A 21,308-nucleotide genomic window follows, 5' to 3' on the forward strand; every position below is an offset into this window, starting at 1 on the left:
AATAGGGTTCCTGGGTTGCATCTCTGGAAGATGTGTCTGGAGAGCAAGTCATCAGTCAGTAAGATTAAATTCTCTACACAGTCCGCACTTCTGATAGGAAAACTGCAGTGGTCTGCAGATTAGGTCTGAAAAGTACTGTACTAAAATGGGAAATGACAGCTTTCCGATTCCTCCTTGTTTATGTGTAGAGGTTTATTTCTAAGCATGCCAAGCTTCAGTTTTGTCCAGTTTCCTTTTTAACTTCAAAAATGTAAATACACTAACTTGACTGAAAAAAGCCTTTCTCCACTTGGGTATGTAAAACCACCAAACTGTTTCTTTTTCCCCTCCCAGCTTGCAAATAAAAAAAGTGATTCTTGAGTTAAAATCTTGAATAATAAGAACTTGTTCCTGGCTTCAGGTGTACAGGCTCAGATAGCTTTTATGTTGCACACATGCGCAGTAATTGACTTTATAATGTAGTTGGTTCCAAGGGATGTAGCTCTATTCTAGAGCTTTGGCTGACAGAAGGAAAGAAGAGCTGGTAAAGCAAACAGTGGCAACAGCTTAACCGTAACACTGTTACCTAAGGCCTCTTTGTTGTGTTTGTATTTTGTTTCTATCCCCTTGAAATGACAGAGGCGGTATTACTGAAGTATTTCTGTGCGGGATTTCAGTGTTTGTGGGGTGTAGAGGAATTATAGGGAGAAGGCAAGAATTGTTTTGAATGCATTCATTATGTGTACAACTCTTCTCTTTTTCTATTTTTTTTTTTCCCAGGAGAAGAAGGAACACAAACGCACACAGAGAGCAGCAGCCAAGAAGCTGAAGGACAGACACGATGCCAGTCTTGCACATCCACATTTCTCAAGCTTATCTGGAGATTTCTGATCATTTTGTCCGTCTCTTCCTCCTGGGTCGGGACCACGCAGTTTGTCAAAATCACGTATGAGACCTTTGACTGTCCTTTTTTCATGACGTGGTTCTCAACAAACTGGAACATTATGGTTTTTCCCATTTATTATTCTGGGCACCTTGCAACTGCGCAGGAAAAGCAGTCTCCAATCAAAAAATTCAGGTAGGCTTTATCGTGGCAATACCCCTTTAAACAACCTGATTTCTGTGGACTGAGATCACTGTTCTTCTCAGTTTGATCCATGGTGTCAGAAGGCAGAATAAAGGTCATGCTGCAGAAAAATCTCATTCATAAATAGCTTACAGAAGGGTAACAAATGAGTGATATATGCTTGAATAAATGGATAATTGATTATTGGAGGTTTTTTTTACTGATATGAAAAGGTCAATTTGCTTATAATCTTGCTATTATATTATCTAGTATCTATATTTTGTGTTCATGTCTGGATCAGGCTTCCACTGGCCATTATTTAATCTGTTTTGGTCCATTTATGATAGAATGGTAGCGTAAAGTCCAACCAAAACAACTCATAGTTGAGAAGGTGCTCAAAGCTGAGGAGATGGTTTCCATGAGGAAGACCATGGCTTGCTCTCTATGCTCAGCAAGTATAGCAGGATGAAAACTGCCCTTTCCTCCTCCTGCTGTATCATAGCACGGAGGAAGAGCATCCTAGTAGCCTTCTCTGCTCTCATTTATGTGTGGTAGGAATTAAAGCAGGTTGCAGACTCTTGGCTCTCCTCCCCCTGTAGCTCTGAGGGTTAAGCTGGCATAGATGAGTGGCTGTCATCCTGAGGAAATGATGTGAAGGCTTTGTCCCATCTTCCTTCAGGCTCCACGTGGAAATACCTCTTCCTCTGTGTTGTGAAGGCCAGGGGAAAAGGTCTCTCTGACCCCAGCCTTTCCTTACGCCACGTGGCTGCACGTTGTAATTGAACTGTCAACCTCAAGTGCAAAGGGGTCCATAGTACTAACTGTAATATTGGTCTGCAGGGATGGAAATGTATAAATCACAGTAGCCACTGTGATTTCACTGTGAAATCACAGAAATACAAGGTTGGAGAGGAACCCAAAGAGATCATCCGGTCCAACTACCTGCAGCAGGACCAAGCTGGCTTAGCTTCACCCTAGCCGTTTAAGAAAGTTGTATCTAACCTGTCCTCAGGCTTGGAAGTACCACCACCTTCTGGGACAATTCATTTCACAGTTCCTCTTCCACTTCCATTACTTTACCAATCTGACAGTGAAGTAGGAGCTGCTTTAAAGGATAGAGCTAAATTCAGCTTGCCGAGAGGTAACACACCTTGCCTATGGAGGGAATAAATTCACAGGATAATTTTGAGCAGGGACCCAATTCTGTTACTCCAGCGCAGACTTGCTTTGAAAACAATCTTACTGACTTCAGCAGAATTGTCTGTTCTGCAAGGTATTAACCAGCGTGTGGCCTGTACCTTGTTCCCGCTGACAGAGGGTTCAGCACAGCTGTCACTGAGCACACAGGGAATTCAATTTGTGACTGTGAGGCTGGAGTGTAGCAGGGCCAAATTCTTCCCTCGTCTGCTTTTGCCAGGATCTGGGATGTAATTTGGCCCTAAATTATCTTTTCTGTCAAATCAGCGTGACTGAAATTGAACAGTTGCACTTAATTAACTGCTTCTCTGAAAACCCTGGTGCTTTGTACATTAATGATGCCTTCATTCAGATTCTTGCTGGAGTATTTGTGAGAACATTAACAGTGTCAGCTTGGCGTGTGGATATGGGGTAAAGAAATAACAAATGCACAGCAGATAAGGAAGAAGGTGAGAATAAATATCCCTGCAGATAGATTCTCTGCAGTTAGTTGGTTGAGTACATATCCATAAGAGCAAAATTTTGGGAAAAACATTTGTGGCAATGTGTAGTAAAAGTTTGCTTAAATAATTGATACATTTCCCAAGCTGTTAGAAGTTCAGCTTTTAAAGTTGAGGACACATGCTTACATGCCCAAAGGAATTTCTGCACACACGGAGATGTGAAGTAGTTCTGTGAATGTGTGGAAACCGGAGACCGGTGTTAGAGCTGATGGGCCAATGGAAAGGCATTTTCCCAGGGTATTTCCTACTCCAGATATAAGGGGAACTCACATCCTAGGGAGGAGGTGACTGCTGGCAAATACTGACTTTATGATGGGGACCAACTACTTGGTCTGCGCTGTGTTACAACTCTCAGTTTGCGTATGGAAATGGACATCTCTTCAGGATGAGCACTTGATTTTCTGATGATATAAAGAATTGAAAAGCATCATTTGTAGTTTTTAAATTCAGAGCGTTATAGACAGATTTAGTTGAGAAAGGATCTTTGGAGGTCATTTAACACTGCCTCCTACCCAGAACAGGGTTATTGTCAAAGCTAGATCAACTGTTTGTATAATTCTTTGGTTTGTGTTCTTGATGTTGTTCCCGTTACAAGGCTTTTTATTAGATTTTGTAAGATTTCTTGTTGCTTCATTTGCTGGTTTTATTTCTGTGGAGTAGCTAACTCTTCTCAATAAAGCCCATCCTGTAGTGATTCCAGGCCTGCCTCAGAGTCCAGAGGTGATTTGTCTTTGTGTTTCTGGAGGATGTAGTTATTCACTAGGAACTTTAAAGACATGTGACATTTTGTCCAGCAGATATTCCCAGTGGATCAGAACAAACAGTGTCTATGATGTCTTGGCAGAGATCAGTGATCATGTGAGTGACTTGCAGAGTGCTGCCCCAGGCTAGCAAAGCTGTATAGAGCCACTGTTACTTTAATAAATCCCACTTGGAAGGATAGAAGTCTCAATCTTCAACTTTAGATTGGCTTTCTGAAAGGTTTATAACCTTTGAGATTGTAAATTGTGTATTTCTTACCTTTCACACTTTACCTTAGAGATTAAATTTTGTCGTCTTAGAAACTAACTCATGGTTATTACTTCCCAGCTGCATTTCAGTAAAGTACCTTGGTTGTCTTGAGGCAGAAGACACAGCTCTTGGTATCCTCTCAGTATTGTAGATAAAAGGTACGTCCCACATAAAGAGCTTGAAACTTCCTTGCATTAGTGGTGAATAAAATGATCTGAAGCTCAGTAGGCTCAGCAATAGGAAATCTAACCCTGCCAGGATTTACCACAGCAGAAGACACTCCACAGACTTGATGGAGGATCCTAATAGAGTTATGATTTGGAATAGGTGGACGATATTTTCAACGTCAATAAATTTTGCCTCCCCATCCGCCGTCTTGGCTTCTCAAGGACAAACACTGTGACATTCAGCAGCTTTCTGCCAGAGTATGTCCACTAGCTGAGGTTAGTCCTACAGGTGCTATGCAGCCTTGAGGCACTGGCTAGGAAGAGTGTTGGTAGGTGCAGGTTTAATAAATATGAACATGTTGGGAAGAGTTGGTTTTCTAGCAAGAAGGGTAACAAGATGTGAGCATCACTTGAAGTAAAAACAGAGCCATAGGTAGCTGATACTTGCTGTCATCTGTCATCTGCAAGTTTGTCACCTACAAATCTCTCCATCTATGTTGCAGCAGTAGCTCAGTCCAGCTTCCTCAGCCACTTATGGAATAGCACTGCAAATCTAGATCTTCACTGCAAAGGGCTTTTCAGAGGAGAGATGAGGATCTCTGTTGCCTGAAGCTGCTCCAACCCGGAATGGCTCAACAGTAAGGAGGAAGACCAGCAGCACAAAACCAGGGCTTCCCTTGGACCATTCCTGTTGGGAGACAGCATTCCCGTGGTGCTGCCCGCCAAGTCAGACACTGCTTATGTGAGAGGTTCACGCACAATTCCCTTTCCTTTTGCTCCAGCTCTTGAGCAGACAAATACAGCTGGCCATGCTCTTTCTTAATATTCAGACTCGGTCAGTCCTGGAAACCAATTCACCAGTTTCTTAACCACCATTACTCTGTTCCATGTCTGTCTCCTGAAATGGAGCAGAAAGATACTTTATTGCAGCAGATGCTATCATTTAGATAGAAGGACCAAATCACATAGTAACGACTTGTGCTCACAAAAGGTCCCGTGGTGCTTCTTGCTATCATAATGTCACTAATGGCCTCGCCAAGTTTTTATCCAGGTGATGTAATTACATTCGCCGTATTCACGTTACCCCACATAGCGTCTGTTAGCTCTGTTTTTTCTGTAAGCTGTTTTAAAACCAGCTGCTGCATTACACTCCAAAGGCTGCTGTGCGTCAGGGGTGAATAAACCCATTCTTCTGCAGGGGCTGGCATCAGAATAACTAAGAGGCGATGCACGCTGTTTAGTGGGTGCCAGAGGCAAAGCTACACGACTGCCTGAGGTGCTGTAATTCCTGAGAGCATGGCACACTGCCCAGAGCTGATGGCTGAGGGCTACCTGCAAATAAAAAGAGCTATTTATGTTAGAGGGCAGGTTTTAAATAGACTTTTTATGCATTTGGAAATAGTTTGTGTCATAGTTTCAGGGTCAGCTGCCCTTAGATATGTCTCTGCCTTTAAGTCAACAGCCTACAGATATTATCTGTATGGGGAGGGATCCATGGAGCCATCTCTCCTGAGCCCAGGGTTTTAATCACTGTCATGTCGTGATGACTCCTGCAAGTTAATTTTAGTTGCATGCCAAAGAGGCTGAGTTAACCACTGAGCAACCAGCCCTCACAAAGCCCGAGGCAATCTACTGTAGCCATGACTGGGAAGATAAAGTATTCTTCCTATCTCCTCACTCGCTGAGCATTATTCATGGAGTTCTCCTAGGCACAGAGGTGAATTCATCAGGTCTCTGTCTTGCTCAGCACAACCCTGTCACAAGTCTTTGCTGATTATGTTTAATTGAGAGGTGAGGAACCGCTGGACCCTGTTTTGTCTGGTCATTGTATGCCGCTATGTGTGATGGAGGCTCTTCCATCTGCTTAAACAGTCCATTGCCAGGGTCCTGTGAAGTGTTTCCAGATTTCTTTTTCTAGCTGTGAATCTGTGCTCGTCCCTCCTACTGCTTCTGGGAACTCAGAGATAAGTGACATTTGCAACGTTGCCACAACTGCCTCTCCCAAATAGTTGACCAGCGCACAAAGTCCAACCCAGAATAATACAATAATCACTGAGGCTTCCTCCTTCCAAGGATTCATGGTCAGGGCACTTCAGACTCCATCCTCCTGACTTGCTCCGAGTTTGTCTGTGTGCAGACATCCCAGAGATCTGCAGGACAACAAAACCTGACCCATTCTGGCATCCCCCCCTCACCACCCTCCCCCCCCTGCTTTTTGGCTTTGGAAGCCACCCACTCTCCTCATGGATGGAGGAGCAGAAGCGCCAGACTTATTCCCAGCATCTCCCTGGCAGTGGGAGGCCACGATGGATGACAGGAGTGTAATTTCCCATGGCACATTTGTAGAAGAGCTTTTCCTGCTGCCTTGCAGGCTCCACCAGCGTGACGAGTTGGATGGTTTTGCTGTTGCCTTTGTACGCTCTCAGCGTAGCACTGGGGTACTTAACTGTGCCCTGCATTACTGTAAGCAGCCCAAGCACCTTTCTCTCTTGTTTTAACACAGCACAAGCTTGTTTCCTCTAAGACAGATCCTGACAGCTTCTGAGACAGGTTGGATTTACAACCGTGTAACGATCCAATTGTGCATCAAAACCGATGGCAGAATTCCCACTGGGTTGGAGAGAGCAGGCTCCGTACAGGTCTGTAGTTCGCAATGCAGATCTGTTCTGGCCAGGAGATGGGGCATCCTGGCTCTGGTGTCATGTAATGGTGACACAGCCGCAGTGCATCCAGGTCAGAGGCCACCTGTCTTGAAGTGAGATGTAGTCTGAGCTCAGAATCACCCTCTGCATCCACCTAAGTTTCAAGGGAAGAAAAACATCTTTTAAATGTAAACTGCTATATCTGCATGTCAACGAACATTCAGGTCTGTGCTAGCAGTGAGTCCATTCTCACACAAGGAAACTCATCACCTTTAACTCCTGTTGCAATCAGTGATACAAAAGCCTACAGTCAAGCATTAATTTATTTGCTTCACTGAGTATTTGATTTGCATCTCAGATAAATGATACACACCACTAGCTATTCTCTTTCTATGTGTAACATTTCTGCCCTCATCTTTGGAGAACAGGATGACTTCTGAGAATGTCGGGGTCAACTAGAGTGAAGGAGATAATTAGCAGATCTGCCTGCCTGAGTGTTAACTTGTTGGACACCCTGGCACAGAGTTCGAGAAAGGAATTTATTATTACCAAAAATGACTGCTTTGTACCCCAGTGGCAGCAGGAAATGAATGGTTATTAAGTAGAATCATAGAATCATTTAGGTTAAGACATAGCTGCTCTCATGTATTACATAGATGTTATTATTCTACTTTCCTCAAAACGAGACTCATGGTTTCCATTCTTAGTAGTAAAAAACTGCAATATTTTTAACAGCAGAATTCCCCAGAATTACTAAAAATTGTTTAGGAAACCTGAAAACAATTCTGTCTTTAAAGGCAAAGCCAAATCAGGATAATTATTACACCGCCACCCCCGCAAATAACAAGTGTTTTTGACTTCACATTGCAGTGCAATCTTTGAAGTTACTAATTAGTTCTACATAATTAGTGTTTTAGCAATCTTCCAAATGAATATTTTGGGGCCTGGAGGCCTCATGGCATTTAGATTAGTCCCTTAATGTTGCCTCGTAAAGATGTTTTGCAGATTGATGGTACCTTGGTTCACTCCATTGGTGTTTCGGTTGTATGAAGCATTCACTTGTGGGACCTCTCATGTTTTAAATAGACATGTCAGAGAGCCTGCCGTGTCAAGAAATGAAGCGTACTGGGAGTATCTTGAGGAATACCTTTAACCAAGAATGCAGACAGTGGGGTTGCTAAAAAACGTCCTTCCCAATTTGGGAAAGGTAGAGATGTTTCAGGAGGGATGCAGTGATGTGCCTTTATCAAGCTGCATGCTTGAGTACTCGGTCTCCCCTTAGCCCATGCAGGTACCACTTTGCATAGGAGTGCTGTCCCCAAAAGCAGTGTCTTCTGAGCTGACCCTTCCCTTTCATGAAATCCTAAGAAGCAAACAGCTCACTTAAGTTGTGTGTGACACAGTGTTTGGGAAGCTAGACATTTTGTTTGCAATTTAATCCACAAGGAAATGTCTCTAAGCGAACACAACTTTTTACTGTATAATAAAATAAAGCTGTTAAATACCCTTCCCTCCCCTTGCCTTCCTTTTCTTACACGCTTGTTTGACTGGCTCAGTCCCACTGGCTGGTGGCTCACTTTCCCACCGTGGTGATATGTCTGGCAGTATTTTTGAGTATCTTTAGGCAATTCTTAAAGCTTACTTGGCCATACGTGACAATATATTTCAATAAGAATAAAAACAGGTTTTGGAGCAAAGCAAGAAAAAATTGTCAAGCTACAGAGAAAAAAATGCAGTTATAATCCCTCTGTTCATGGCCTCGAAGGCAGAGTCTGAGAACTGTCGGTGCATTATAGATAACCTTCATTTCTGTGTATGAGTCCCTGGGATTATTGTTGCGTAGACTGTGATTATTTCAGGTAAGTTACTTCTTTTCTATTTGCGAAATTGATGTTTTAAGATCGAAGGTTATTTTCTCTATGTGAATTAAACAATAGATTCTTATGGGTGTGCGGAGTAGTTAGGAAAAGCTCTTAATTGAATGCGATAAAAGTCTAATGAATGTTTGTTGTGCTGGAGTGAATGCTGAGGAAAATCGTAGCTGAGTTTTAAACTCTTTTCTTTTCATAGGGAATGCAGTCGGATTTTTGGTGAAGATGGTCTGACGCTGAAACTCTTTCTTAAAAGGACTGCTCCCTTTTCTATTCTGTGGACTTTGACTAACTACCTGTATTTACTGGCTTTAAAGAAGCTGACAGCCACAGACGTCTCTGCCCTATTCTGTTGTAACAAAGCTTTTGTCTTCTTGCTTTCTTGGATTGTGCTGAAAGACAGGTTCATGGGAGCAAGGGTAATGACATGCCTGATTTTCAACTCTGTCTTGTTTTCATAATTGCCCTTAAATCCATAAGCTGTTGTGCTGCCATAGTACTGCCGCATTATGGTATGTATATACCATGAAAACATTTCTCATTTAATTTTATGATGCAAACTTAAGCCTGAAGATCACTTATAGATCTCAAGACTCCAGAGGTAATATGATGTGGGAATTTCAAGAAGCTATTACAGCTAAGTGTAATTAGAATAGGAGGACTTCCAGTTCATATAAACCTATTCTGTCTTGGGTTACAGTGCTGACGTACAGTCAATTAATTTTATTTTAAACATAGTGATGAATGCTTACGTTCTAACCAAAGCAATTTTATTCCTTGTTTGGGTAGATAGCTGTTTTCAATATGTAATGTTTTTTTCTTATGCCACCCTATTTTACATACACATAAATGCATACGCATGTGCCAAATATAGATTAAAAGGGACAGCAACTGTTTTGCATGAAGGTGTATTTTGCACTAAAGTGTTCTGGGACTCACTGGCAGTAATGTATACCCTGCACAAAGAAAAAAAAAAACTCGAGCAAAATGATGTGCACCTGGATGTTTCCTGTAATTTCATAATGATTTCATAACAAGCAAGCATGTTTCCTGTAATTTCACATACACAAATCTCCTAATATGCAGCAATTTAAACTGTTGACTTTATACCTTGGCTAAGGAGTAGCTAGGCCTTCTGCCAGTTCTGCTGATACAGATTCCCCCGTTGAAATGGCTCAAGGCCTAATGGTCGTGTTACAATGCTGATTGGACTATCAAGAGCCTTGAACTTCATTAGGGACCGGTTGGGGCCAGGTGTGATGCCTCTGACCAGAAGGGGCCACCAGCAGTTGGATCTAAGTGCCATGGAAAGCGTGATGGATCAGGACACTCATCTGAGTCGGTTCGTTTTTAAAAAAATGAGGGCAGCGGCTTTTTTCGATTGATAATGTGATAGAAGGGTTCAGAAATGAAAGGGAAAGGCATCCTGTTTCACAGGCATCTGATCTAGCTCTTGGAACAGACACCAGCACGCTGAAGAGAGCACTGTGCTTGGGGTTTGGGAATGGAAGAGGAAATTGTTTAAAGTAAAACGGTTCCTCTAATTTCCCGGTGAGACAGGGCTGGCTGGGTAATTAGCAATGGCCTGGAGCCTGAGCACTTCAAGACATGTGTGCCACCACACAAGTGAGCTCTTGGGTAGGGATCTACCAGGAGGGTTTTGTTGGACTGGCTCAGTGGAGGGTCTGTCCAGACCAGGCAAAGTTGAGGAGGTGAACCCGTGTTTCACAGACCTCAGCCATAGTGCCCTTGAAGGTGAGGACGCGGACATTTCATCTTGCAGTGCTAAAGCCAGACACCTGTATTATCTATTTCATATACAATTTAAAATATAGAAGCATCAGGTGAATGTGACCTACCCTCAGCCTGCTGGTGACTAACTAAGCAGGGTTTGAAATCCTCAGTTCTTCCCTACAGAAATCAGCAGGAACGGTAATTTCTGAGGCTGTAGTTCACTCCTCTGGCCCTTGATCATCTCAGCTTCCAGCTGTTATTACTCACTTGTGTAAGATGATACTGAGTCTAGCTGAAAAAAGAGGAAATTTTGATCCCTGTAAGCTAATTTTTGTCTAAAAGCAACCTTTTTCTAGAAGAGTAAACACAGCTATTGTATTTTCCTAGCCTACTCTCTTAAAGAAACCTAGATGAGAAATACTAAAGCTATTTTCAGTTATTAGTTATTTTTCACTGACTAAAAAAAAAGTTGCTATAAATATGCATTAGTATTAATGCTGTAAACATCGTGAGGTTTGCACAAGAAGAACCTGGCAGAAGAAGTGAACAGCAAATCCTGCACATAAAACTGGTTTTGCTGCTAACTGGCAGATTCTGGATGCACAGTGCTGGAAAGGTAATTAGCAGCATTTTCTAGCAGCCCTCCTGCCAGAATAACACTTAATGATGTTAATAACCACGGAGGAGAGTGTTTGAGAACTAAAATACAACTAAGCAGCGCGGACCCAGCCTTTTGTGCTTTGACTGCCTGTACTGCTTTCACCCCCCCAGCCTCTCAGAAAGCAAGTGTAATTAGGTTATTTGGACAGTAAGGGGATGAAAAGAAATAAGGGCTTAATCATATACTCTGAGCCAGTGTTTTTGCAAAAGCACTCGGCACCCAGGAGCACAGCCAGTTTTTCAAAGGAGCTCAGCTCCTAGCAGCTCTTTCAGAGCTTCAGAGCCATCGGGCATGGCTGCGGCGCGTCAGAGGTGGGGATGCAGCGGGCGCCTGTGTACCCGAGACAGCTTTCATCCGCCTGGGCTTGAGAACCAGCAGCCATCTCAGTGGCTCTGCAGCAGTTTTCCAGCATCGCCAGCTCCCTGCCCGCCTGGTGTTGCTGCAGGCAGTCTCCAAACTGTCTCCAAGTGGCCGGCTGCCTGACGGCTGTGTGCCGGCACACCGCTCCTGCACACCCCAGAAAGCAGCTGCCGGCCAGGCTGGGGGGCTGGATTTTCAGATGGACTTTCTAAAGACAAACCTGTCTTGATGGCCACCTTATGGTACGGCATAATCTTGCCCGTGGAAGTGTTGACTAGCTGTAGAAGTGCTGCCGGGGGCTCCATGGAGAGGTCCAGCTGCGCTGGCTGCATTTGAGCTACCCGGAGTGTGCATTGTGCAATGAGAGCCACGTGCCCTCAGCAGTGATGCTGTAGCGTGGGAAGGAGCTTGCACCCAACCTGAGAGAGAAGAACACCAGCTGGAGAAAGAGTATTCATATGAGAAGGACATAGACAGCAATGACTATATAGCTATTTACCTATAAAAGTAGTGCAGGTAGACCTTAGGTACCTTGAGTACCTACTGCCCTGCACAAGGAAACATAGCACAATCCCTGCCTGCACCATAATCTTCTTTGCTTGGACATTTCTGAATATCTCACAAATTAATAATGTATCCATGTTACACTGGGACTTCTGGAAGTCCAGACAGCTTTGGCTCAGAGCAAGCACAAATATTTAAAAGACTTCATGTATTTGATTTGAGTAGTTCTGTTGGCTTGTGTTGCTTAGATTTAGCCATGTGCTTAAAAGTTTGCATGTTTGAGCCCTTGGTTGTGTTTCATCTGTGAAGTTGAATTAATGCTTATTAGGTAGGTACGGAGTGGTTTGGGGACATTTTTCCCCCCAAAAAGGTTGTCTGTTGTCTGGAGGCAGGTTTCTTTATTACAGCACCTCATTTACTGCTGTGCTCCACATGGAAAAAAAATGCTCCTGCGTAAAATGTTGGTTGGCCTCGATCTCTTCCAAGGGAAAAAAGAAAAAGGAGAGGAAAAAAAAAAGAGGCAGACTAATTTCATTGCTTACCTAGGAGGCTCCAAAAGAAAGTTACTACCCTCTTCTGTTAATTAAAAGCCTTGTTTAACGAGCTGTCAGTTACAACAACCAGCTTCACTTCACTGTGACCTTGCTGCTTCTTGTCAGCTTACAGAAGCCTGCAGGATGTGCTCTCAGGTTTCTAAAGCAAACCCATGACAATTGCGAGGCAGAGGTCAACTGTGCTAATGCAATGGTGTATGATTTGCAGAAAGAGCTTTGAACGTGAAACTTAACTTAAATAATGTTCTCACTGTTTTCCAGTGTCAGGTCTTATTTATCTCATGTCTCATGAGATGATGCTCCTTATATGTCCATCATTTCAGTTGTTTCAGGAAAAACAAGTGCGTGGCTTTCTAAATATTTGACTAAATGAGGAACCTGGCTCTCTGAATTTGGTGTAGTCAGACTGGGAAGATGTTTTTCCCAATAGGAAGAATCTCCTATTGGGGGTGATGGATCTACTCATTTCCACTAATACAAGGAAAGGACTCACTTGCTGGGTCTGAGCAGTGAGTGCAGTAAGAGTTAAATCTTGATCCTTTCCCTTTGAAGAAGGGGATAACTACATTGGACTTTTCTGTTTTGCCTTGTGGGAGATATTGCTTGAAATATTACAGCTGAAATATTCCAGCTGACAGCTGAAATGCTACATCTGAATTTATGTGCAGGGCAAGATGTGTAGTGCAGCCTAAGATGAAACCTGCCAGGCAGTGTAGCAGGGCAAGGGGGGGCTTCTGGAAACTGATAGGAGGGGCCATGCTGATGCCTGAGAGGTCCTGAGTGTAATTCTGCGTTGCTTCAAGGCTGGACTTCTGTGGTATTTGTATCGTAGGATAAGCTGTAAGGAGAAGAGCAGTATTACACAATTATATTACTAAGAAACTACTCACTAAACCAAAGGTAGGAGGGAGAAGCTCTGTAGGGACCGCTCCCGCTGAACGGGACTGAAACTCCTTCTTCTAAGAGAATTTAACTTTGTTTTGCTCACAGGTCCTTGGGTAGATGTAAGATCAGGGATCAAAATAAGCATTGCTGCATCTTGGGTGATGGTACATGCGTCCTGTGCCACATGTGCCCTGACTTTTCAGCAGGGTGAACAGCAGAGGGTGATGTCTTCCAGCACCCCAGCTCACTTAAGGAGTGAAGGCCAGATTCCAATTTAGGCACTGGAAAATGCAACATGCTCCCCTGTCCTCCTCAGCATCTCGCCGGTGAGAGCCCTAAGTCCAGAGATGGCAGTCTTGGATCCATGTCCCTCCTCTGGATGAAGGCACTCAAGCTCTCCTCCCGGGATGGCCTGACTGCTGGGATGTGTTATTCTGGGAAGGAGGGGAGGGAAGCCGTCTGGTCCCCTCTTTCTAAAGCCCTTCCAGGTCTCATCGAACCATTGCATTACACCTGAGAGACTGTGAGTACATATGTCACTCCAGCCCTTGTCATTAAGTTGGGGGACCTGGATTTCAAGTGCCATTTCATGGTGAATTTGGAGTTATCAATGGTATCTTCAGGTTTAGGTGACAGCTGGGCAGCTTTGTTGAACTGTATCTTGGAGCTTGGATGTTTTCAATGGAAGTAAGGTGGGATATAGACATGCACTGTGGTTTATGACTCTGCCTTCGGCACTGCGACTGCAATGCAAGGGAGGTACCTGTGCCTCAGTTACTGGTAAAATAGGGCTAATGGTGAGAGGGAAGTACTTAAAGCTGCACCCAGGAGATGAGTTCCCCCATGAAGATGTTGGCCTAGATACCTATGGGATTTAGGAGCACTAAGATTTTTACCTGTAGTCTCGGAGATTGGCTCCACCCTGGGAGTTGATTCTTGGTTCCCCATTGTCCCCTATGTGTGGACACCTTTACCTGAGTCAGGCATGTGTCCCTGTCCCGTGTGTCCCTTGAAACATGGTTTTGCTCTACTGACTGGCTCTGTTGAAATTGTTCTGTGGGATTTTTGTGCTTGTTGCCTCAGTCTGACTCGCATCTGCTTGGTATGAGTATCAGTGGGTTTTCTGGGACTCTTGGTAAAACCGTGTGAGATCTGAAAGTCAGGCTTCTCTGCAAAAGGGCACAAGATTTGGCTAAGATGCCTTTAAAGTCTGTGGTGTGACGCTTAGGTTTGTCTAGTAGTAAATATTTCTTAAACAAAGTTTAATGAGGTTTTCCAGGAAGCAAGTGTCCATCTCACATTGGTGTTGGCTCAGGAGTTGTACCAGGGCTGCAGGAGCAAGAAGGTGAAAAGCCCTGCCTGGCTCAGCAGTTTTGTTCAGGAGCCAGTCGGTGTGGCAGTGTTTGTAGAGGTTAACGCTGTCGAGGTGACCCACATTAGTTTCTTCCTTTGTATGAAGGGGGAGAGCCTGCCTTGCCTATGCACTGGGGAGCTGTGTGATTTAATGGATATCTGGGAATAGAAAACAGGGTCTGAACCTTAAATGTTGCTGCTGATTCTGTAACAGCCAGCTTTGGGTATGTGCATTTGTGCATCATCTGCTCTACACCCAGCTCTAGTACTTGAACAGCCTTTTTATAATGATGAAATGTTTAATGTAATACTAATTTTAAAAAAAATCTCTATAAAAAAACTCTATCTTTCAGAAATGGGGCTGTGATTTTCCACAGGTCTGAGGAAACACGTTTTCCTCTGCAGTCCATGGAAGCTAGGTATTCATTGTCTTTGAAATTCAGGCTGCGTATTTACCTGCTGAAGGCAATTAGGTAAAGAGGGGGAGTTTTTCAAAGAATAAAACATGTTGGGATCCCTACCACTTCCTTAAGGTCCTTCGAGTCAAGACCCAGGATTTCAGATAAGGTGTAGTTAATTATTTCTGTTCTTTTTCTTTGAAGCTCCTTAGAAGCGCTCTCTGGCGTTTTCAAATGAGGCCAAAAACCTAAGCACAAAGGTAAAGGCTTCATAAAGAAATTTGGTCATGTCTGTCCAAGAAAGCTGGCAGGGCTGTTAGGAAATACCATGCACAGCCGGAGCAGCCTGGAAGAGCTCCCAGTGGTACACTGGTATTCCGCAATACAGGGGTCATTCTCCTGGACTGATGTCCAGGAAGGTTGGCCATCTAAATGTTTGCATTTCAAGTCAAATTGGTGGCGTTGCTAAATATTTCTCTTGTTGTATAGTAGAGCATAATGTCTTAAAATTTCTTGATCTTGGAGTCATATCTCCAAAGTGGATGTTTATCTTATAAAATACTTAACAATGGATGTTCTGTCAGTAGGTCCCAGGAGAATTTGCAAAGCTATAGATCCATATCACTATAAGTGCATACATTTTCATTATGTTTTACATCTCTCCCAACCGTACATAATTTTCCCTATTTAAGGGAAAGCAAGAAAGCTTCAAGTCAGAGAAAGTAGCTAGTAACACTCATTAAAACCTCACGCAGTGATAATCTCTTTCTGTGTAATGAAATTGCACTGAGCTTTACATTGCTTTGCTTTGTCTGTGCAGATAGTTGCAGCAATAATGGCAATCACAGGAATCGTAATGATGGCATACGCAGATGGTTTCCAGGGTGATTCAATTATTGGGGTAGCATATGCTGTTGGATCAGCCTCTACATCTGCATTGTATAAGGTAGGTCATAACTGTTTATTAGTATTCTTATATTCTTTAACATTGGATGTTAAAAATGCATGAGTACAAAGCGAATCACTATAAAATAAACGTTTTATTTTATTCATCCCTCCTGCATCATTCATACTGTGACCAGGCAATGTCACGATGTCAGGAAATCTACTATGAAGGTAATTAGTTGTTAGCTGCCAAATGTTCAGAATGACTTTGCTTTATGAGCCTTTAATGAAATCTCCTTTACTGTGCTGCAAGGAGTTTAGGATCATGTTTTAATCATTTCCTGCCACCGCAGTTTATCGACACTGTTTCGAAGGGGCTTGCCATATGCAGCAGGGAGGAGAGCCTGAATGCAGATAGTGCTGCTTTCCCTGAGCAGGGACGGATGGCTCATCCCTGGTCTGCACTGCAGCTCTCTTGCGTATTCTTCGCTCGTGCTGGGCTTGGAGCCCCTGTGCGTGCCTGGTGCAGGCGATGCATTAGAGACACGCAGGGCTTTGCCCCCAGCTTGAAAGTAGTAGCTGCTCTTGAAGGTGAGGGATGAAGAAGGCAGGGACGTGTCTGAGTTAGAAACAGGTTGGGCTAAAGGTGGCTGTATTTATTGTCGGCTCAGGGAGGGTGAAATGTGTGTAAAGAGGAGCAGAAGTTTGGATTTGGTTGTAGTGGGATGAGAAGTTGCCTCCTGGCTTTAGACTTTGGTTGTCTCGCTGATAAATATGTCGTGACCATTCACAAGTCACTCGAAGTGCATTAATTTAGGCTCGTGCAGGACAAGTCCTCCACGAGGCTAGGGCTACCCGCGAACCTGAAGCAAGTCCCTCCAGGCTGGGCTTTCCTCTCACAGCAGGTTTACACTGTGGAAGCCACTGGGCTCGTAACAGTGCCAAGTACAGCCCAAATCCTGTAACTTTCATTGCATGAACAGTGTTGTCTTCGGGTTCTTAGTTACACTCGGTCCTCATGGCATTTTGTATTAAACTTTGTTGCACAGATGCAACCATCCTCACTAAAATAACATGGTATCCCCTCTGTGCTAAAATGCAGGAAAGGGCAGAAATCAGACCAAAGCGTCCCTTGCAAAAGTTCTGTAGCAAAGGGCTGGTTTGTGGCACGCTGTCCTGGTCAGGGCTGTCCCTGTGTTCCACTCTCCCCAAGGGATTGGAGGACTCTCTGCAGGAGAACTTTGCTTCCCATGACAGGCATGAAGTCTAAAACCCTCTTCTCTCCTCTCCTTTGCAGGTTTTGTTCAAAATGTTTCTTGGAAGTGCAAACTTTGGGGAGGCGGCTCATTTTGTTTCTACCCTGGGCTTCTTCAATTTAATTTTCATCTCTGTTACCCCGATCATACTGTATTTTACAAAAGTGGAGTACTGGTCCCCCTTCTCTGCTGTGCCGTGGGGTTACCTGTGTGGAGTAGCCGGCCTCTGGTTAGGTATGTGATAAAAAAATTTACTTATTTTTCTAGCTCTTCTCCCTCCGCCCCACCCCATATACAATTAGCCTCAGACACAAACAATTCCCCTCCGCCCCCTTAAGCAGCAGAGCTCTCTCACAGATTAAATCTGATCCCAGTGCAAACAGGTACTCCTTGAGAAATGGTTCATATTCTTCATAAGAAGCCTTAATACTAATATTAATAGCAGAAAATAAACATGAAGCAGTCATACTAATTGTCCAGTTTTCATCTTTACATTCCTACCCTAGTTTCATTGGTATTTCCCTGTCTCTGGCACAGCTTGATTGCTATAAATCCAATTTCGAAGAGCTGCGTGTACACAGTAGTTCCTGGCATGCTCTGTGACGTGTGTGTCCACTGGCACGGGGCCCACAGCGCTGGGGCAACTTTCTGTGGGTGCTGCAGGGCTCTGGGCAGAGCTTGCACAGCTTTGCGTTAGGCTGCAAACACTGGTGCTGTTTCTTCTCCTGCGATCTTCACCTCCCCTCCGCTCTTCCGCAACGCTCCCTCTCTCACAGCCACAATTGCTATCCTCTAGCCAGGCAGAATAGCTGTTGGATTCAGCCCAGGGGCATTTTAATTTCCAGATATAACAACATCCTTTCCTTAGTCAAGTCTCTATTATTTCATAATTGAAGAGGTTTTTGTCTCCACTACAAGTATATTAAATGGAAACAAAGAGGATGTCATTGCCCCATACATAGCCCATCCTGAGACATAGTTGGGCTGACAGCTGAGGTGCTGTGAGCACCTTGAAATTGCTCTAACCTGAATTGCAGCTGCTCTGTGAGCACCTAAGGGACAAAAAGTAGGGATAACTTACCACCCAGAGACCTACCCAAGTGTATAATCCCAGCCAGGAGGGAACAACCTTGCGGAGCAGACAAATTTGCTCCTTTTACGTAGGGGACTCACCAGCAGGACTGGGCGGTTGGTGATCGGGGGGGATACCTGGGGATACCTGGGGTCCTGCCACAGCACACAGCACCAGCTCCAGCTGCAAGAGCTAGAGGAGCACCCTAGGGAATAGTATGAAAGGGAAGTTTTTGCATTTTGCTTTTGATCTCTCAAGGAATAAGGAGCTGGCTGGGAATGCTGTCACATAAAAAAACCCCAACCCATAAATTAAAGTTGTTGAACTAATTAACTATACTTCTGTCAGCTTTCCTTTTGCCTTCAACATGGCAGCAAGACCATGGTCTCACTCCAGTCTGCTTAGTTCACAGTTAACTTCATCGGCTAATTGTATTTAGTGTCCTTTAGAGTATGAGTTCCTGCTGCTATCACCTTTGGTGTGTGGTGCAGCTAGAGGGGTGTGGGGCCTTTCGTCAGTGAAATGTCCTACTAAGAATCATAGAATCACAGAATCATAGAATCATTAAGGTTGGAAGAGACCTCTAAGATCATCGAGTCCAACCGTTGACCCAACACCACCATGCCCACTAAACCATGTCCCTAAGCGCCTCATCTACACGTCTTTTAAATACCTCCAGGGATGGGGACTCAACCACTGCCCTGGGCAGCCTGTTCCAATGTTTAACCACTCTTTCAGGAAAGACATTTTTCCTCATGTCCAATCTAAACCTCCCCTGGCACAACTTGAGGCCATTTCCTCTCGTCCTATCGCTTGTTACTTGGGAGAAGAGACCGACCCCCACCTCGCTACAACCTCCTTTCAGGGAGTTGTAGAGAGCGATGAGGTCTCCCCTCAGCCTCCTCTTCTCCAGGCTAAACAACCCCAGTTCCCTCAGCCGCTCCTCATCAGACTTGTTCTCCAGACCCCTCACCAGCCTCGTTGCCCTTCTCTGGACACGCTCCAGCACCTCGACGTCCTTCTTGTAGTGAGGGGCCCAAAACTGAACACAGTATTCGAGGTGCGGCCTCACCAGCGCCGAGTACAGGGGCACCATCACTTCCCTAAAGGTACAAGGCAAGCACAACACAGACTCAGCCGAGAGGGGAAGCTGGGATCACCATCCTTCTGGTAGGAGGAGAACGGATGGCTTATGGCAGCAAAACTAGGTTATTGATATCTGATTAAAGCTTGGACAAAGCTGTGAAATAAGAGTGCGATAACCTTAGTATTACAGTTTGTGAAAGGACGTACAGCTCTTCCTCTTCCCCCATGCAGAACTTCCCCTCATTTCACACTCATATATAAAAAAATAAAAATCAATCACTTTGTGACAACTACATAATTGTGGTGTGCATACTGAGCATATATCATACTTGTAGGGTCAAGGTGGGGGAGAAAAGTCTCACTTTAGTGTTTTTCCCCATAATCATGTATTATTTTCTCTGGTTTTCCCTAGCTTTCAATATTCTGGTTAACGTTGGTGTCGTGCTTACATACCCCATTCTGATCTCTATCGGCACGGTGCTCAGCGTCCCTGGAAATGCAGGTACAAGTACCATGGTTGTTGGTGGAAAGATAAGCACACAGGCATGCAGACAGCAGAAGCAGTTTGTTGTCTAAATAGTCAAAATCTGTTGTCACATATTTCAAAAGCAGCTCAGTCTCCTTCAGCTTCCACGAATGCTCCTGGTGATGGTGGGTGTTCCAGTTGGTGAAAGCCTTTGTTTTTGTCTTGCCTCCTTTCTCTGGGAGTGACGGCATGCGTCCATACCACGCAGAGGAGGGGGCAGGCTGATCCCCAGCCAGCAGCCCAAAGCTGGTTGCTGAGACCTGGCGGGGTCAGCATGCTGCTGCTGCGGCTCAGCACTGTGCTGGTGACTTGCCACGCAGCAGCAGGGCAGGGTGTACATGTGGAAGTTTACTCCAGAGTCCTATCTTGTTGAATAGCCCCTGTCGCTATTCCAGTCTCCTCCTCCCTCTTAACCTCACCACTCCAGGTATTTGAGCATGTTTTCAAAGAAATGTCTGTTTTTAAGGGAACGCAGGTCAGAGCTGTGAAACAGTCAGTACCTGTAAGAGGCTGCTGAAGGGCTCAGATGTGCTGTTGTTGCTGGTTGTGGAGTTGGGAGGCTGGGTCTGGAGGCATCGACTCCAGCTTTCTGACCTGCATGCTGCCCTCCCCCCATCACTGGTCCATGCAGCCCAAGGAAACATTATGCTGATGCAACCTGCTGTAGATAAAGAGTTACCATAAAGTACCTTCCCTCTCAGAGCAGAAATGGAAACCTTGAGGCTCAGACCGGCCCTACAAGGCTTCCTCAGAGCCTGCATGAAGGCAGTGAGGAGTCGTGGCGCTTCCAGTACCAGGCTCTCAGGTCAAAGCACTCCTCTGAACTCAAGGAGCTGGTCACTCCAGAGGACTGAGAGCGACGTGGCCAGTATCACAGCCATAGTGCAACACGCAGGTTATGGAGATGTGCCAGGCTGGTCTGATGCTGTAGATAATCCTGCTGCAGTTTTGACGGCATCGTTGTTTCTTCTTCACAGCTGTGGATCTGTTGAAGCACAAAATGATCTTCAGCGTAGTGAGGTTGGGAGCCACCATCATCATTTGCATTGGGTTTCTGCTGATGCTGCTCCCTGAGGAATGGGATGAAATAACCCTGAGGTTCATCAACAGCTTGAAAGAGAAGAAAAGTGAGGATCATGCCGACGATATCACAGACTCCAGCGTACACACGAGAAGCAGAAGTAGAGCTAATGGGACAGTGTCTATACCACTAGCTTAGGGCTGGTGGACTTTAACTGCACGCGGATGTATATTCTGTGAATATAGCTTAAATTTCCTCACTACTTGTATGCTTAAAAATGACATTTACTCTGAACTGGGGATGAACTGTAAGATAAGAGAAATAGATCTATAATAAATGTTTACATTTATACACTGATCAAGGAACGGGTGTAAATAACTACAATAAAATGTTTTGTAATAAAAACCACTTAAGCTTGTGTCTTACTGAACTGGTGGGTTTAAAATATGGATCAAGTCTACATCGTTTATCTCCTTTTGCTGGCAAAAGTAGAGCCATTCTCAAGGATACGAATCTTGGATATTTCCAGCTAAATCTCAAAACTGAACATGTCGACTTACTTTCAATGAAGTGACCT

General features: G+C 44.4%; 1 protein-coding gene across 4 annotated transcripts in view; it reads left to right on the forward strand.

The window, feature by feature from the left end:
- Nucleotides 1-21,107, forward strand: part of SLC35F4 (solute carrier family 35 member F4) — a 136,580-nt gene extending 115,473 nt beyond the window's left edge. For 2 of the 4 annotated variants that reach the window (XM_076343454.1, XM_076343455.1), the window contains 6 exons: nucleotides 760-1,057; nucleotides 8,636-8,855; nucleotides 15,706-15,831; nucleotides 17,068-17,260; nucleotides 19,597-19,686; nucleotides 20,688-21,107. In XM_076343454.1, the coding sequence (XP_076199569.1) occupies nucleotides 760-1,057; nucleotides 8,636-8,855; nucleotides 15,706-15,831; nucleotides 17,068-17,260; nucleotides 19,597-19,686; nucleotides 20,688-20,929 (1,169 nt within the window). In that variant the 3' untranslated portion in view covers nucleotides 20,930-21,107. Of the gene's footprint in view, nucleotides 1-759; nucleotides 1,058-8,635; nucleotides 8,856-11,426; nucleotides 11,434-15,705; nucleotides 15,832-17,067; nucleotides 17,261-19,596; nucleotides 19,687-20,687 lie in introns of those variants that run through there. The other 2 variants (XM_076343457.1, XM_076343456.1) reach the window with 2 other exon arrangements.
- The last annotated feature ends 201 nt before the right edge of the window (nucleotides 21,108-21,308 follow it).

The sequence above is a fragment of the Aptenodytes patagonicus genome, chromosome 7 (assembly GCF_965638725.1).
Source record: "Aptenodytes patagonicus chromosome 7, bAptPat1.pri.cur, whole genome shotgun sequence".
Lineage (NCBI taxonomy): Eukaryota > Metazoa > Chordata > Aves > Sphenisciformes > Spheniscidae > Aptenodytes > Aptenodytes patagonicus.